General features: G+C 32.9%; 1 protein-coding gene across 1 annotated transcript in view; it reads left to right on the top strand.

The window, feature by feature from the left end:
• Positions 1-18,978, top strand: part of ck (unconventional myosin-VIIa ck) — a 273,948-nt gene that overhangs the window by 153,343 nt on the left and 101,627 nt on the right. The window contains exons 19-26 of the mRNA XM_090377618.1: positions 4,345-4,467; positions 4,999-5,106; positions 5,396-5,527; positions 8,788-8,859; positions 9,137-9,343; positions 14,571-14,648; positions 14,763-14,861; positions 16,469-16,686. Coding sequence (XP_090233744.1) covers positions 4,345-4,467; positions 4,999-5,106; positions 5,396-5,527; positions 8,788-8,859; positions 9,137-9,343; positions 14,571-14,648; positions 14,763-14,861; positions 16,469-16,686 — 1,037 coding nt within the window. The remainder of the gene's footprint in view (positions 1-4,344; positions 4,468-4,998; positions 5,107-5,395; positions 5,528-8,787; positions 8,860-9,136; positions 9,344-14,570; positions 14,649-14,762; positions 14,862-16,468; positions 16,687-18,978) is intronic.

Here is an 18,978-nt window from a genome sequence, read left to right as displayed (position 1 = left end):
TAAGCAAGCTTATTCAGCATCAGCCAAAAAAAAAAAAAAAAAAACACACACACCACTCCCATTTCACCCCTCCGTTCGTTCGAAATACCTGTCCAGTTGAGCTTTAAATTTGTTTAGGCTATCAACTTCAACAAGTGATGGAAGTCGGTTCCACCAACCAACCACCCGCTGGCCAAAGGCAAATTTCCGCACATCTATCCGACATCCGTCCTTCCTCAATTTGAATTTATGCCCTCTGAGGTGATTATTCTGAGCAAGATGAAGAATCCCATTGGCATTGAGCATGCTCAAACCATTCAAAGCCTTATACACCTCTATCAGATCACCTCGCCGGTGCCTAGTCTCCAGACTCTATAATTTGCAAAACTTAAGCCTTTCTTCGTAAGAGCAACCCTTTGTTCCATTCACTAATCTTGTTGCCCTTCTCTGTACCCGTTCCAGCAGCTCTACATCCTTCTTGAAATGAGGCCTCCAGACCTGTATAGAGTACTCAAGATGTGGCCTAACCATTGCCTTATACAAGGGCACCTCCGTATCCCTGCTAGAAATATTCCTGTATATCATTGATAAGACACCATGAGCTACTCTTGCAGCTCGTCTGCACTGCTCAGAGAACTTCATATCTGCCTGCACAATTACCCCCAGGTCCTTTTCATTCTCCACCACTGTCAGTGTAGTACTGCAGAGTTGATACGTTGCTCTGGGGTTACTGTTTCCCATATGTAGTACTTTACATTTGTCAATGTTAAACTTCATTTGCCACCTCTCAGCCCATCTGTTCAACCTTTCCAGATCCTGTTGCAGCAGCATAGTGTCGGTAGTGTCCTTAACAATCCTGCCAACCTTTGTATCATCTGCAAACTTGGACATTAAACTTGATATCCCATCATCAATATCATTCATAAACACCGAAAACGAAAACAATCATCCAATAAATCCGAAAACAACAACGACCCAACACTGAACCCTGAGGAACTCCACTAATAACATTAGTCCACGTTGAGCAGTGTCCATTGATTACCACTCTCTGTCTTCTGCCACTCAACCATCCCCTTATCCATAGCAGCAATTTGCCTCCAATGCCACACTGCTCCAATTTGTGCAGCAGTCTTCCATGTGCAACAGTATCAAAAGCCTTTCTAAGATCCAAATATATAATATCAAAGTTATTCCCTGCATCCAGTTCTTTTGTGACTACATCATAGTATCCAATCAAATTGGTCAGGCAAGACCTGCCCTTAACAAAACCATGCTGCATCTGAGCTATAACTGAATTCTTGTCTAGATGATCCTGCAGTGCTTCTTTAACCAGCCTTCCATTAATTTACCTGGAACAGAAGTTAAACTAACAGGTCTATAATTACTTGTGTCAGCCTTTGATCCTCCTTTGTGAATTGGGGTTACATTTGCACATCTCCAGTCTATGGGTACCTCCCCTGAGTCCAAAGAAGCTCTCATAATTATGGCTAGGAGTTTGCTTACTTCCTTTGCTGCCTCCTTTAATATAACTGGATAGATCCCATCCACCCCAGGTGCCTTTTTTATGTTTATCCTCAACAATCTCTCCTCCACTTTCCTCTCAGTTATTACAAAATCATCCAGCTCACTGCGAATGTTTACTTTACCTACATCATTCTCCTTCCTGAATAACTCCTCATGCGTGAATGTAGATGCAAAATACTCATTTAGATTGTTAGCCACCTGAGCAGGATCCTCAACTGTTGAACCATCAATATCCAGTGGACCAATCTGATTCATCCCTTTCCTTCTTGAGTTTAAATATGTAAAGAACTCTTTTCTGTTTTTCTTTGCATCCTTTGCCAAGGATTTTTCGTAGTCTGCCTTTGCCTGCCTAATCTCCTTTGTGACTTGGTTACAGACCAACTTATATCTATCATAGGCTTCCATGTCACCCATTAATTTGTATGTATCCCATGCATTTTTCTTCTCTGCCACATGTCTCATTAGTTCATCTGACTACCATTTAGGCCTAAACCTTGAACAATATTTCTTAGTTGGTATGTAAAGCCTGGTAGCCTCCAAGATTAGTTCCTTGAATGCTTCCCATTTTGAGTTTGCTGTTGGTAACATCATCAGTTGGTCCCACTGTATAGAATTTAAATTCTGTCTCAGACCATCATAGTTGCCTTTACGAAAACAAAAACCCTTCCCTTTATCTCTGATGGTAGTTACCTCCCTTAAGTAAATCCCACTTCAACACACTGTGATCACTGCCACCTAGTGGTTCATTTATCTGCAGATTCTTAATGCATGAAGAATCACTACTGATAATCAGATCAAGAGTATTGCTCCCTCTTGTTGCCTCATGAACATGCTGATGTAGAAAACAATCATCCAATAAATCCACAAAAGCCTTGCTAGTGTGCGAGTGACCAACCCACAAATTCCAGTCAATATCTGGGAAATTAAAATCCCCCATTATAAGACTCTCTGATTTACTGGCCCATTCTATTTCCCTGTACAATATCTTATTATACTCATCAGAGTCATTAGGCCCATAGCACACTCCTACTCTCAATTTTGATTTCCCTATGCTTATGTCACACCAAACTGACTCGACACTGCCCTGTCCATCGATGTCGACTGGCTTCACTTCCTTGGACTTTATGTGTTTCTTAATTAATAGCATAACCCCTCTTCCCCTCCTGTCCTGTCTATCCTTTCTATACACATTGTATTCCCCAAATTCCAGTTCCGCATTACTTATATCTGTGTGACACCACGTCTCTGATATCCCAACAATATCTGCCTTTGATGTTTTGAGCAATACCTCAAATTCATCAAATTTATTTACCAAACTCCTAGCATTGGTGTACATGCAGGTATACATGCACCTGTTTCTATTCTTAGCTACCCTAACACAACCCATGTGTTTACTTGTACCGCAATGACTCCCAGCAGTCTCTGAAATATCCTGCATCTTGTTTTTCGGGCTTCTGCTCATTTCAATAGAAGCAGTGCAAGAATCACTTCCACCTCTGCCAGTGGCTACTTTTAATGTGGGAACACATTAACAGTAGCCACTGTCAGTAGCATTTTTTTGTGGGAACTTACAAATGAGTGTATTGTTCCAAAATTAGCCATTCAACTCTTTGGTTACAGTAGTCAATTGTGGAAATTCCATTGACATGGGCAGTTGAAAGATTGGCTAAATTGTGCTATGGAATGCCCCAGATTTAATTGTGGACATTTCAAGTATGTAATTGCCTATGTTTATGCTCAAATTTTATATGCATACAAGTTGATCATCATGTTTAGCATTTTTTATCATTTACACATAAATGGTGAATGCTCCAGTGACTTGCATTGTAATGGTAAAGATTATATATAGAAATTTTTATTGGAAAGGGAATGCAGGGGGATAGTTCAAGTACTGGGGTAAAGGGAATGAGGTATGGTCAGTGATATACAAGGACTTTGCAAATAGATATAAGGCATTATGTCTTCTCACAACATTCATTATCATGAATGCTATGGATTGGAGGCCTCATTTCAGGGAATATACTGATATACTGACTTTCATGAATGCATGCAAAGGAGGACAGCAGGACTAGTTATGCATACAGAAAGAGACTACCACTCTATAAGGTACACATTTAGGAAGTGAGAATCTAATTGTGAAAATTCAATAAAAGGTCTGAGTGGACTCAATCCTAAGATATTCTTTAAGCAGCATGTTGTGCAGGTAGAGGTGAGGTAAAAATCAAAAAATGAAGAATAATGAGAAAAATGAGCACTTTAGTATAATAAAAAGTCTGAGTGGACTCAATCCTAAGATATTCTTTAAGCAGCATGTTGTGCAGGTAGAGGTGAGGTAAAAATCAAAAAATGAAGAATAATGAGAAAAATGAGCACTTGAGTATACTTGTAAAACTTGGAAGATTTTTTTATTTTATCTCATTTTTATTTTACTTTATTGTTATTGTTTTTCATATTTTTTATTTTTTAAATATAAGATGCTACAAAAGCTTTGCTTCCTTGCAGTATTCCATTTTAACACTGATACTAAAGAAGTTTAAGAACCACTGGTATAAACATTTTAAAGATGTGTAAAGAGTTAATTGCTCTACTGATAGTCTTTCTGTAGAAAGACTATCAGTAGAGCAATTAACTCTTTAGTGTTAACTCAGTAGTGTTTTGTTTTACATTAATAAACTCAGTAGTGTTTTGTTTGTAAAACATTAACTGTTAATTTGGATTTAATTTTGTGCTAAAATTTTATTTAGTAAAGGACCAAGCTTACACTAAATATGTACACATATACATTGAGTGAATGAATATTTATTTATTATTTATTAATTATATATATATTTTTTTTTTCAGGCCAGATGCCGTGGATTTCTTATAAGGAGAGAATACCAGCAGAAACATTGGGCTATAATTAAGATTCAGGCTTTTGTTCGAAGAGTAATTGCTCAACGATATTATCGCAAGATGAAGATTGAAGTAAGAAATATTGTTTATGTAATTAAGTATAGATTTTTAAGAGATTAATTAGTAGTGTTGGTTTAGCTCTTTCACTCTAAAACCATGCTGTTGACCAAAATATAGCTCACAATACCTCTCAAATAAAGCTCTTTTCTATTAAAAAAGTTAAGATTTCTGTGATTAGCACTGTGAAAATGACTCATTGAATGCTTCTAATGCTCTATTATCATAAAATCATATCATCCATGTTAAGCATGGATGTTATGATTTTATGATAATAGAGTTACTACTTTTATAAAGTAAAGTTACTCCAAATATTTCTGAGGCACTGGATCATAACATTTAAATTAAATTTAAACTTCAAAATATTGCCATAATTTAAAATAGTGTCAGACATTGCTGTCACTGCAATTTCTTTACTGATATTCACCAATATACCTTAAATTTATATATTTTGAATTTATTTTAAATAGAGTTCTGCACATATTAATCAATCTTTAGATTAAGATATTTTTCAAACTTAATAAAATGTGTTATGATTTTTTGTAGCACAGGCATAGATTAGAAGCCCTGAGAATTAGAGAACAGGAAGAATCAGTATTGAGGAAACAAATGAATCCCAAGAAAGCCAGAGAAATTGCAGAGCAGAAATATAGAGTATGATTTATTCTCTTTCTTCCACTCCATTTCCAGGAGTAAGCAATTTAAATTTCGATTATAGTAGTGCCTGCTTTTAGTGATACATGAAAGTTACCACATTTTATGTGGTTATTTGAATGTTATTAAAAGAAAATCATATATATTCTATAAAACTGTTGGTCCTAGGATTTAAGTCATTAAAAGTTAAATTTCATTGAAAGCAGGGCTAACTATTGGAAATTTTGTTCAGCTATCAGTAACAATTTTTTAATGTTTAAAAATCTGTCCTAATCAAGGAATTTTGCAGGAACGTTTACAAGAACTTGAACTGAGGATACATGAAGAGCAAGAAGCTGAAAGAGTTCAGATAGAACAGAAAAAAGCTGTCATCATAGATGCTGTGCATCGACAGGAAGAGCAGCTAGATGATTCCAAATTGGTAAGTGTTGCTCTATATTGATATATAAATAATAATAATAATTCCAAATGAAGTTTCCATTCTGTTTCAATAATGTTCTCAGTCAACTATTTTGTTTTATGCATTTTACCTTGTATAGAAATTGATAGTGGGGAAATTATATTTCTGTTATCAGAAATGATCACATTTTTTGTTTTAAAACAAAATTTTTTTCAAAAAAAAACAAATATTTTAAAGAACTCCCCCTTTTTTTAAAAATATTTGTAATAAATTTTTAGTAAGAGGAACAAAGAGAAAGTTAGATTCTATGGAGAGAAAACAGAAAATACTGTGAAAAGAGTCGAGAACACCTCAATATGGCAGACCAAGTAGTACATGTAATCATGACCATTCACCATGTCCATCTGCGAGCAAATCAGCTCCAGATAAGAGCTTAAAAAAAGATGACATTATCAAAATGATTAATTGAAATATGGCTTCTATTATTGTGGTGATGAACAGAATCAAATCCTTCTGTTTAATATGTGAACAGAAACTCAGAAATAACTCTATGAAACCCTCTCTGTTGATGAGACATTTTGAAAGAAATTATTGAGACTTCAGTGGTAAGTCCATTGCTTATTTCAAAGAGAAAAAGAAGTATTACATAAAAAAGACTTTGTTGATGAAATCTTTATTTGTGAGTCATGAAAAAGAATTATTACAAGACTCACTGAAAGTGAGCTTCACATTGCTTGTCAAGGGAGGCCTACACAATTGGTGAAAATTTGATAATGTCATGTGCTATTGACCTGTGCAAGACAATATTCGGACCCAATAAATCAGCAAAAATAAAATAGATGCTGCTGTTTAATGACACTGTGAAAAAGAAGTTTACTTTGCTCAGCTGACCTTCTCAGTGAACTTATTTGTAGACTTAAGTTGTTGCTTTATTTTACCTTGCAGCTCGATGAGTGCACTGATGTCAGTAGCCTAGCTGTGTCATTAGTATTTGTTCTATAGCTGTATAATCATGAGCTGTGGGAAGACATTCTTATCTGTGATGATTTGAAACCACTACAGCAGGAGCTGATATTTTTGAAAAAAATGATAGTTTTTTTTTTTTTTTTTTTTTTGTGCTCATGAACTGGACTGGAAAAAGTGCATTGACATCTCTACTGATAGTGCCAAGGCTATGGTGGATCTTATTTCAGGTGTTGTTATGGGAATTAAGGCAGTAGCACACCCTTCCTGTTCAAGTAGTCACTGTGTACTCCACAGGAAAAATTTAACTGTATAAAATATTCCTACAAAACAAAAATATTTTTAAGACACTAATAGAAATTGTCAATAATGTGAAATCTAGTTGCCTAAATACAAGGCTTTTGTGACAAAATGGACAGTGACTACAACTGCTTACTATTTTACACTGGAGCATGTTGGCTGAGTCAAAGTAAATTTCTGATGAGATTCTCTGAATTGCACTCTGAAATTGTAATGTTTCTTACTGATCATAAAGCTGAATCCATGAAAAAAACAACTTGACATAAACTGTAGAAATTCATCCACTTTATGTCTAGTGATTATAATTCACAAGGGGTTGCATACCTTGCCAATATATTTGACAAACTGAATTCACTGAATCTATTGCTTCAAGGTAAAAACATGATACTTTTCATGACTAATGATAAAATCTCTGCATTCAAAGATAAAATTATTCAAACCTTCAAAGAGAAAGAATGTGTTCAGAGCTCACCCCGAGTGTATTCCACTCCAGTAGCTGATGTGGAAACTCTCCACAATCGAATTGTGGCAGGTTGTGAGACAATACAAAACATGCCAGGAATTTGGCATTGTCTTTGCGAGTCCATGAGACGTCGATGTGAGGCCTGTATTCAGGCAGAAGGTGGACATTTTGAACAATTACTGTAAGGTGATGTGAACAGTTAAGTGTCATAGACAGACCTTCAAGACTCGGAAACCAAGCACTTCCAGAACTATGTTGATATAAAATATTTTTATTGTCTGCATATGAGGAACTCATTCCTGAAGTTATGCCGTGTATTTTTGAGACACCCTGTATTACTTTGAGTATGTTGTACATACCTTTACAGTAAATAGTTTCCTTTTTTACTGCTCCCCAATTCAGTTCTACAATTCATAAATCACTTCAGGATAAACTGTGCTCAGTGCATAAATTGTACAGCTTATTGAGAGAAATGATCTAAAACAGTATAACCAATAAAGGACATACTCATGACAGAATGAAATGGGACACTTATCTAGAATATATAAAATTCCTGAGATGCCTAAAACCATCTCATTCAACTGTTTTCACAAATAAGGCAAGCTCTTTGATTCCAGTCCTTGGGGCTATATACTGTAATCTCTGCAAGAGATTTCTAATAAACATCAGAAACATCTCATCTTTACTATAAATATATATATCGGTGGAGAGTATAAAGGTAGGTAGATAGTGTCAAAGTGCTAACATAACTGAAATTATAATTACAGAGAACAAAGAAGAGAAAGATGATAATAATAGGTAATTAGAAATCTCTCCACCAATGTATCCATTATGGTCATTGGGTTCTTTCTGCTTAAATTTAGCAGTGTCCCTGGTGCATAAACCATTAATTAATTAATTAATTAATTAATTTATTTATTTATAATATTTTATACCATTAAATTCTTATAAAAAGTTTTTTATATATATATATATTTGTAAATAGATGAGGTGGATAAAAAAATAAATTATAACAACTGTTGGCTACATATGCAGTACATAATGTAATTATGTAAGCATTTATTTAAAAACTGAGTATTTTTGGAACAGTTTAGTGTCATCCACTGCATAGGTCATTTTCAACCAAATTTCTTATTCTGTTTCTTCCCAGGTATTTCCATAATATGCAGTTCTTGACTTCTGCCAACACTTCAGCATGTGGACTTTATTCTTTCTCTAAATTTACCACTGAAATCTGTGGTAAACTTTGATGTGGTGAAAGGGGATATACCATCTTAACAGGCACTCTTAGGATTTTTAATTTCTGAAATTTCTTCCAGTTATGCTTCTGTACTTTTAAAAAATTTATTTCCTAAAAATTAGCATTATTTGCTTTTAAATCCTGAGCTAATATGTATCAACATCTGTCTCAGTTGGCTTTTTAAACTTTTAAACTTCATTTCTGTTTTGTCAGCATGCGATCATTTATTGTGGAAAGGATATTTATATTTGTATATTGGTTTCATTAATTAGAGATTATAATATCAAATACTAATGGAAAATTTACATTTTTTAGGTAGATGCTATGTTTGACTTCCTTCCAAGGACAGACTCCACTAATGATCAAGTTGCTCCAACAGCATTTAAGGTAAAATGGTTATTTGATATTTATAAATGGTGTGCTTTACCACATGAAGTGAAGATTTTTTAAGTGTTTTTTTTTTTTATACTTAGTATCTATTTATATGTATGTATTTAGAAGAAAATGCATTATTCTAAGTTTATTCTTATATAGCTTATTATAAAAAACAATTTTTTAATAATAACAGAAATTTTGCATAAATTTCAGAAGTTGCATAAAAGAGTGCCTTATGATAAGAAAGTTAAAATCTATATGTAATGCAATCATTTTAATTTTATTTCAGGATTTGGAGAGATCTCGAAACATACCTCTAGATATTAGTGAAGCAGAAGGTACCCTTCCCGCACCACCTGTTGACCAGGAGGACCTTTCAGAATATAAATTTCAGAAGTATGCTGTAACTTATTTTCAAGGTAATGCCAGCCATCAATATCAGCGTAAAACTTTGAAACAACCACTTCTGCCTCTTCAAACACAAGGAGACTGTATGGTATGAGTATATCTATATCTTTTTTACTATTTTTATCTTTTATATCTTCTATATTTGTAACTTTCTATATATAATTGCCAGGGCTAATATGTATCAACATCTGCTATTTTTGCATGTGTGTTTCAAATATCGGACAAAATATGGATGTGAAGGGTGTTTAATGCAGGAATTAAATACACTGAACCTTATGCAGGAAGCACATATTTAGTCCATTTTCTTATCTACTTTTTTATTTATATTTATTTTCTTTTATCCCTCTCTCTCTCTCTCTTTTTTTTTGCTGGTGCAGTGAAAGCCTATGGCTTTCTTGCATTATATGGGTAATATTAATACTAATTACAAATTTATTTAATTTTAAGCTAAACTGTAATTGATTTTCAAAAAATATTTTGAAAAATTTTTAGATTAAATTTATAAATCATGATACTGCAGTGACAATTATGAGCACTCTTTCATGGCATTGTCTACCTTCCTTCCCTCTTTTAGATGCATCATTTTAGGTCTATTATTTAGATATCATGATGGTTCATGTCTGTTGTTCAAGAATGCATGTTGACAATGTCAACATGCATTCTTGAACTTTTTGTGGTCTAACCCCTGGTGTCAACTCATTTGTTAATACTATTTAAGAGAAAGCAGACGTGTTATAAAATATTCAAGCAATATCCCTCACAAAGCTCGTTCAACATGTATAACTGTCCTCATGCAGATTTCAGTGCTGTCAAAGTAAAAGCTGTTGAAGAATTTGTGAAGCAAAGAATTATCATTGGTAAAAGAGTGTTTTCCAGTCCTTCCTTTAATGTAAACAATCTTGATATGAATGAATGGATTCAGCATGTTTTATGATTTAAGCAACAAGGTGAAGAATTTGATTCTTGGTTACTCCAGATTGCATGTATCCTTCTTTTTTCAAAAACTCCAATTTCATTGAAGAAACTAAAATATATAATTCAGCATTTTCCCTGACAATTCAGCCATTTGGATTTAATTTACTTCCTAATTTTTGTCTTCAGCTGTCAGTTGTTATTGTATACAAGAGCTGTTGGTCTTAATTAACCTTATCCTTTCTGATGGTACTACCCATAATTATTTTATAAATGGTTAAGCAGTTAATTTGTAAAATTGTTGCTGTATGGAAATTTTCTAACCTTTCCAGCATTAGACCTTTGACCAACCTCAGTTTGTTCTCCAATTTTGAAGATAATTGAAAAAAAAAAAAAAAAAAAAAACTGTACTTCCTGGTGGTGAGTCAAGTTTTTATATAAAGACGAACAGCTTCATTATGGTATCACTGGGAAATCTACCAATTCATACCTAAATTGATTAGTGTCAGAAGTGTTTCAAGCCTGGAATAAGAATGAGGTTGTACATTTTTTTATTATTATTTATTGATATGAAATCTGCTTTTGATCCCATTCATGCAGCTCATCTGTTATCTGTGATTTAGAATTACTTTGCAAGCAATAGTTCCATTCATAAAACAATTTTTATCAATCATAGTCTGGTATTTTCCAATGAGAATAATGAGCGAGTATATTCAGTTTATTTTGGAATCTCACAAGGAGTCTCACTCTTTTCTGTATTGTTTTTTGCAATATTAATTTTTTTTAATTTCCACTAAAAATTTGAGTTTATTGAAATTTGTTATTTCAAATTTCATTAGTTTTAACACTTTTTTTTTTCAGAATCAATTAATTTTATCAAATATTTTGAGATTTTGGTCTAAAATATCTTTTATGGGACCTAATGGCTCTGATGAGTATAATAAACAACCATACAGAGAAATAGAGTGGGCCAGTAAATCAGAGTGTCTTATAATGGGAGATTTTAATTTCCCAGATATTGACTGGAATTTGTGGGTTGGTCACGCACACACTAGCAAGGCTTTTGTGAATTTGTTGGTGATTGTTTTCTACAGTAGTATGTTCAGGAGGCAACTCTCGATCTGATTATCAGCAGTGATTCTTCATGCATTAAGAATCTGCAGATAAAGGAACCACTAGTGGCAGTGATCACAGTGTGCTGAAGTGGGATTTACTCAAAGAGGTAACTACCATCCCCTGATGCTTTTTGCTTTCTTAAAGGTGACTATGGTGGTCTGAGACAGTATTTAAATTCTATACGGTGGGACTAACTGATGATGTTACCAACAGCAAATTCAAAATGAAGACTAAGTAATTACAGAAAAGGTGATGCACCTGCGAGGTGATCTGATTGAGGTGTATAAAGCCTTGAATGGTTTGAGCATGCTCAATGCTGATGGGATTCTTTCTCTTGCTCAGAATAATCGCCTGAGAGGGCATAAATTCAAATTGAGAAAAGGCAGTTGAAGGATAGAAGTGCAGAAGTTTGCCTTTAGCCAGCAGGTGGTTGATTGCTGGAACAAACTTCCATCTGTTGTTGTAGAAGTTGAGAACTTAAATAGATTTAAGGCAGAACTAGACAAACATTTGGAGTGAGTGGATGGGTGAATTGAGTAGGGGGGTTTTTTTTTTTTTTTTGGCTGATGCTATATAAGCTTGCTTTCTTGCATCATGTGCCTTTACTAATGCTAATACTATACCTTCTATATTTGTAACTTTCTATATATAATTGCCAGGGTGTGTTATTCTGTGTATAACATTAAAGGGCTAGTCAATACTGGTTTTGCATGCATATTTCAAAATTGACAAATCTACATAAAATATGGAGATGAAGGGTGTTTAATGCAAGAATTAAATACACTTCACCTTATGCAGGAAGCATATAATTAGTCTGTTTTCTTATCTACTTTTTAAATGGCCTAATAAAATGAAATTAAATTTCTTTGGTCTGTTTGACCATCCAGTTCAATTTGATCATTGCTCATTTCAGTATTGGAGTAATTCATGATAAAAAAAGTAAGTATTAAAGAATATTGCCTTGGGGTTAGGTATTCCATATAAAATAATTTTGGAACTTGAAGATAGATTTATGTAAATTTAAGAATCCTGTTAGTTTTAAGACATTACTTTGCACATATGAAGCTCAAAAAAAGCTTCATATGCACAAATGCTTCATGTGCATATGGGATTTGCTAGTGAAGGCCCAAAAGCTTTTGGCCCTCTCCAGTAATTCCTTTACTAGGATTTCACAGGAATTACATTCTGGGTAATGAATGGAGTAACTAAATTTTAAGATGCATTATGTGAGAGTTCAGTCCTAGTAAGATCATATTTCAAGAATTCAGATCAGGTGGTTGGGAAGGGCCTGGGGTTCATTTAATGGCAGATACTCTGACTTATTTCACAAGAATAAGTGATAGTGTTGAGATGTGACTCTTTCTCTGTTGAAGGATTCAAAATAGAAGACTATTTTTCTCTACAGTTTTGACAGGATTAAGGAGGTGGATATCTTTGTATAATGTGTAATGAAGATCCTTTGTGACATGAAAATTGAACCTTGTTCTTTGGTGAAATATGTTGTCATAGACAAATCTTGAATTCATTTGCTGGAATTTGATTATTTTTAAGTGATAATATTATACAAATGGATTGTAAACTCTGATATTATATTATGTGAAGGGATAGACCATTTGTATTTTTCTGTTAATAAAGGTATATGAAAATTTCAAATTTAATTAATAAAGGAATATAATAATAATAATAGTGTCAATGAAACTAAGGTTTACTGAGATTGTTCTCTCTCTCTCTCTCTCTCTCTCTCTCTCTCTCTCTCTCTCTCTCTCTCCACTGCCGTTAATATTTTTTTTCAAGAGGTGTGAAAATCTGTAAAATAAAATTAAAATAAAGTGAAAAGACACTAATAGAGATTCTCTCAACGTTCTGCCAACATGATTTATCATCTCTCTCTCTCTCTCTCTCTCTCTCTCTCTCTTGCAAGTTACTTGGAAAACCCTGACTGTTTTCATTTTTGGTTGATAAAAATAGTTACTCCTTTGAGCTGTATGAAAGTTGATTTTCTTAATTTTAATAGTTACAAAGGTAATTTATTCTGATATGTTTTCTGTGCATTTTTTCAATATTATTAATTCTTGACGTTCTTTGAAAAGTGAGAGAGATCGATCGATTGATTAATTTTGAAAATGATAACTGGGGGTTGGATGAAGAATTAAAAAAAATAAAATCAATAACTGATGCTCATTTTGACACTCACTCATACTAGTTTGTATTGAGAAATATAGTATTAAAGAAATAGCAATTGAAGATCAGTATCTTTTTCCACTGTACCATGATCTTTGTTTCCATTAATTTTTTGACAGAATGAGATAGAATTTTGAATAGTCAATATTTGATGCTGAGTCTCTAAAGTTATGACTTTTTTTTATTCCACTACATTTTTCTTTTCTCCGTGAAAATTGATCCACTTTTAAATTTGAAGAGAAGCAAATCTTTGCCATTCAGTTATCATTCTCTACTAAAATATTTAAAATATTTACAAAATACTAAACTATTTACAAATATACAAACTATATCGGGTCCCTTCGTCAGCTAACATTACAATGGAACATCAAATTATGCTGAGCGTGGTCGTGTATTAGACAGCGAACCACATGTACGAAGTTGGTGAACATTATGGAGGCAATTATAGCTCAAATAAGTGATGTAATTGGCCTGCCCTCTTCTCCCATTGATTTGAATAAATATCATTAGGAGGAAAACTTTTTTAATGTATAGAGAGATAATTAATAATTGTTAGTTTTATTGGCTCTATTGGATAGAGTTGTTGGCATTTATATCTGTGTTTTTTTTGTGATTGTTTTCAGATATATCTCTGATCCCCATTACCTGTAAAACTTAAGATAAATCATTTTCTTTTTTTTTTTTATTTATGTCTATTCAGATAGCCTTGTGGTTGAGCTGGTATGTAGGGTAGGGTGCTTCTCTTCTTTCACATCCTGTTAGTCATTTTACATCTCTAATAAGTCAAATTTGTCTTATAACCTTATGAATACCTAGATATCTGCAATAAGAAGAATATAAAAATAAATAAAATATTTCTTTAATAAGTAAATAATTTAATATCATTACAACATTAATGTCATTAATTTTGTAATATCATTGTTTTTATCTGTACATCTTATTCTTTAACTTAATACAGTGTCAAAATTACAAGTTCATAAATTTAAATCATTGAATGGATAGATAATTGAAAGTTTTTTTTTATATTAATGACAATTAATATATCATTTTAGTAATTGAACTTTTAGATAGATGATTGACCATCTAAATTTTGTTTATATTTTTAGGCAGCACTTGCATTATGGGTTACAATTTTGAGATTCATGGGAGACATGCCAGAACCAAAATTCCACACAATGGAAAGGGTAATTAATGTCTTTCCTTCTTTCATTAATTTCATTCTTATTCATATCAGTCAATAATATTTACATTATATATTGCTTTCAAAAAGAAATAATTAGTGCTTCTACTAATTCTAGGATACAACGTCTGTGATGAGTAAAGTAACAGCAACTTTGGGTCGTAATTTTATCAAGACAAAGGAATTTCAAGAGGCACAACTTATGGGTATGGATACTGTAAGTGTTAGCAGTATGCACATAGATTAATTGCATATTCATATTAATATACGTGTACTATAATATAAAAGCCAAGATGTGCAATGATCTTTTACTATAGTGCTAAGATTGTAATGTCTATCTTCCTTTGGTTAAATTTTACTACTACTAAATAAATATCACAGTTTGCAGTAAGATTTTAAAAAATATTAATACTGTAACAGTATTTACAGTATTAAATATTAATACTGTAAATATCCATGAATATTTTTAATTAATTAGATTTGTATAGTATTAAGGAAACTCAAGTGTAATTATGTAAAGGTAATGTAAACTTGTATTATTAGTTCATAAAAATTGTTCTAGTGGACTTGTGAAATCAAATTAAAATAAAATAAAAAAAAAATTTAAAATAATTAAATTTGGCATATTTAAATGCTACAGTCATCCAGTGGTGTATGAAGCTCACAGAGGAATGGTGGTCTATCTGGGTTATTAACAAAATTCAGGTGAAAAATACTACTATAATTAGACCAGGTGCATGAGTCAATGAGGGAAACCCCCTCCACACAAACAAAAAAAGGTTTTTTTCATCTTCAGTGCAGTGATGTTAACTTACTTTTTCAATCAACATTGTTTACAACGGATGTGTGATCCATGTTGATTAAAAAATATTGTGTGGTGGCTCACGTGTCACAATCCATCCTCATCACTACAGAAAAACAAGAGCAGTTACAGTGGGCTGTAAAGGCAAAGTGACAAAATGACTATTACCATACAAAACTAAGATCTCGTTAAAGTTTGTTGTTCACCATTTTTAAAATTTAACTATTTAACTATATATACAAACAGCTTAGAGCTAAAATTATACATAAAATTTCAGCTACATAAACATTGGAATTCAAAAAAGAGTGTGGAACCAGTGTGTGGAAACTAACTTGTCAGAAAATAAAGCAAAAATAGAAAATAAAAAAGATTTATGTTTTATTAACTTTGAGAGGAAATATTTTAAAAAGAGTAATAATGAAATTAAAAAAAAATAAAAGCTAATGAAAAGTAACTTTTACAAGGCAACAGAGATATTCTAAAGTGAAATGGATAAAGTATAAGTTATGTATGGACTTTTATAATGTATTTCCCAAAGTCCATATATAATATGGACTTTTGGAAAAAAACAGTTTAGAAATGCATTTAAAAGTAAGCATCAGTGATGTTTCAAACATCAGTTCCAATATGTCACTAGGTGAGACATCTTCAGCACAGCTGCTGGTGAAACCAATGTGCGTTGGTCTCATTCTTATAATAAGATATCTGAAATAAGAAAATTGATGCACTTCTTACAATAAGAAAATTGTTAGGGGTAAATCAACAAAAAGGTTGAATTTTAAGGGGTAAATCAATAAACTATACACAGTGCAAAAATATTTTTCAAAGCAACATTCAAAAGAGTCAGCATATTATCCATTAAGGGGAAGTGCAAGTCACACAGCACCATACCCTATTGTTTGTGCTCTGCAAAGTCATTCCCAGAATATTCTGATTAATTCTCATATTGAAAATATATAAGTAAATGACTATTCCATATTATGTAAAACTTGTATAATTGAAATAAATTTTTGCTTTTAAAGGATGCATACACTAGGCAAAAACCACGAAGCATTAGAAACAAGCTAGTATCTTTAACCTTAAAGAAGAAAAACAAACTAACAGAAGATGTGAGGAGGCGGTTGCAGGAAGAAGAATTAGCAGCTGACAGTTATAGTAGTTGGTTGGAGAGCAGACCCACTTCAAATCTGGAGAAACTGCATTTTATTATTGGACATGGTATTCTTAGGGAAGAACTCAGGTGAGTGTTTTGCTGTAAAAAATGTTTTTGCAATTTATACTTCTTTAATTTTCATTACCAACAGTTTTTAACTTAAGTTTAAAAAAAAAATTTTTTTTACATTTTACAATATGAAGTAAAAGTGTTTCTTGGCTAAATGCCTAAGAGTATGAAGGAGATGGTTTATGCATGGTTACTGTACATACATCATTTCTAATACCAAGGTAGTGTGAATGCGTATGAATGTACCTACTACCAATGTAGTTTGAATAGTTGGGAAGGTATTCACAATATGAGATATAATTTAACAATGCATTCATGCTATCTTGGCAGTAGAAATGATGTATGTGTAGTAACTATGCATAAACCATCTCCTTCATACAATATGGAGTGTTTAAAATTAGTCCTAAATTAAATTAAAATTCTAGGTACTGGATCAAAACCTTTGTAAGTTTAGTATAATGAATTTTCAGAAGGATGTAGATATTAGTAATTCAACAAAAATTCTTCCCCCACCCCCACTGGTTCCACTGTCAATTGTTTGCAGAATTGAAGGAAAATAGGATAGTGCACAAGTCAGGCACTGTAAGTAAGATGTCATCGCTAATGTACTAATTATAATATTTTGCTTTCCAAGTAATATAATGGCCACAAAATTGACTCAGAATGAGAGAATTTTTTATACAGGAAGCACAGTGTTATGGGTAGCTTCTTTGTACAGGATCATCAAAAACAAATGCTCTATTTGTTTTTGATGATCTATATACTAAATAACTATAGATGAATTATCTATAGTTATTTAGTATTCACTAATTAATTTGGTGTCATAGAATGTAGTTTGTGGTACCCCTCTATTAGAAAATTCCTTAGATAGTATGAATCAGAGCTGTAATACTCAATATGTTCTACGTAGATAATAATATTAGTAAATTAATAAGAGGAGTATACCTCAATATAGTACGTGGAACACTTCCGTATGATACCCTCCAGAAATTAAAACGGAAAAAACGGAAAAATCGACAACTTACCGGTACATTAAAGTAAAATATAAATAAAGTAAAATATAAATAATTAAATAATCAATTTAACACAATTCAAAACAATTAAAATTCAAATTAACGCAATTAAAAGAATCTAACGAAAATATTCAAAACGTTTTTCCTTCCTGAAGCTGACAATGCTTTTCGACCGACTGTCGTGATCACAGGAATGAAAATTACCGAATCAGGCTAAACCTGCAACTTAAATAGTGATTATATGTCTTCGCGCATGCGCGTAAAGTTCCACGCATCGGAGATCAAATATGGCCGCCGAACATTAACAGAATTCTCGTGTAATTTAATTTCAACGGTTTCTGCAATTAATAGTCGCGTATAATTACGTTGAACGTTAAGTATTTTGGCCTCGTTAAATAAAAAAGTATGTTTTTCGTTAATGGCATGAAAGGCTAATTCTGACGCTGCTGAACGAGAAGCACGAACTGAGGCTTCGTGTTGATTTACACGAATATTAAGAGAAAACCGCGTCGGACCCTGGTAAGACGAGTCGCAATCACCGCAAGAAATGTTGTATACTAGATCATTAATTTGTGTTGCGAAAGCGGAAAGAACCGAGCGATTGTTCAGTATAGTGTGTAACTTCCGTATAGGCCTAGCTATAATTTTAAATTCGGTATCTTTAAAGAATCTGTTAAGCTGTTTGTGCCACTGTTCAACATATGGGACAGAAATAAAGTATTTTTTGATATTGCTATTGTTGATTGGTGTAGTATTTTTTATCCTATCCTTAGCTTGTACCTTAATTCGATTTATTGTGTTAATGGGATAACCCCTGTTCAAGAATCTGCTAGTTAATATTTGTATTTCTGAGTCCAAAGCAGAATCCGTCGTTGAATATTTATAGGCATTTAGAAATTGATTAAAGATAATCGATCTTTTGTAGGTGAACGGGTGGTAGCTATTATAATGTAGAAGCATACCGGTGTTTGTGGGTTTTCGATAGATGCTAAATTGTATTTTGTTCGAGTCCCGGGTAAGCGTGAAATTTAGAAAGTTTAATGACTTAGTATCCGTATCTTCCCTTTCCAATGTAAATTTGAGTCTAGAATGAATATTATTAAACGAATGTAAAATGTCTTGGATAGTACTACTATCGGTAATAACTAGAACATCGTCTAAATACCTCCCATAGTATGTGATACGGGGACGAAAAGGTGTCAAATGTATCTGCTCAATCGTTGAGAGATAGATCTCTGACATTAAGCCACTCAGGCTCAAACCCATTGGTAATCCAAAAATTTGTTTGTACACCTTG

Source organism: Mastigoproctus giganteus, chromosome 1 (genome assembly GCF_048544385.1).
Source record: "Mastigoproctus giganteus isolate SK-2022 chromosome 1, ASM4854438v1, whole genome shotgun sequence".
NCBI lineage: Eukaryota > Metazoa > Arthropoda > Arachnida > Uropygi > Thelyphonidae > Mastigoproctus > Mastigoproctus giganteus.
This window is presented reverse-complemented; position numbering and strand designations above follow the sequence as displayed.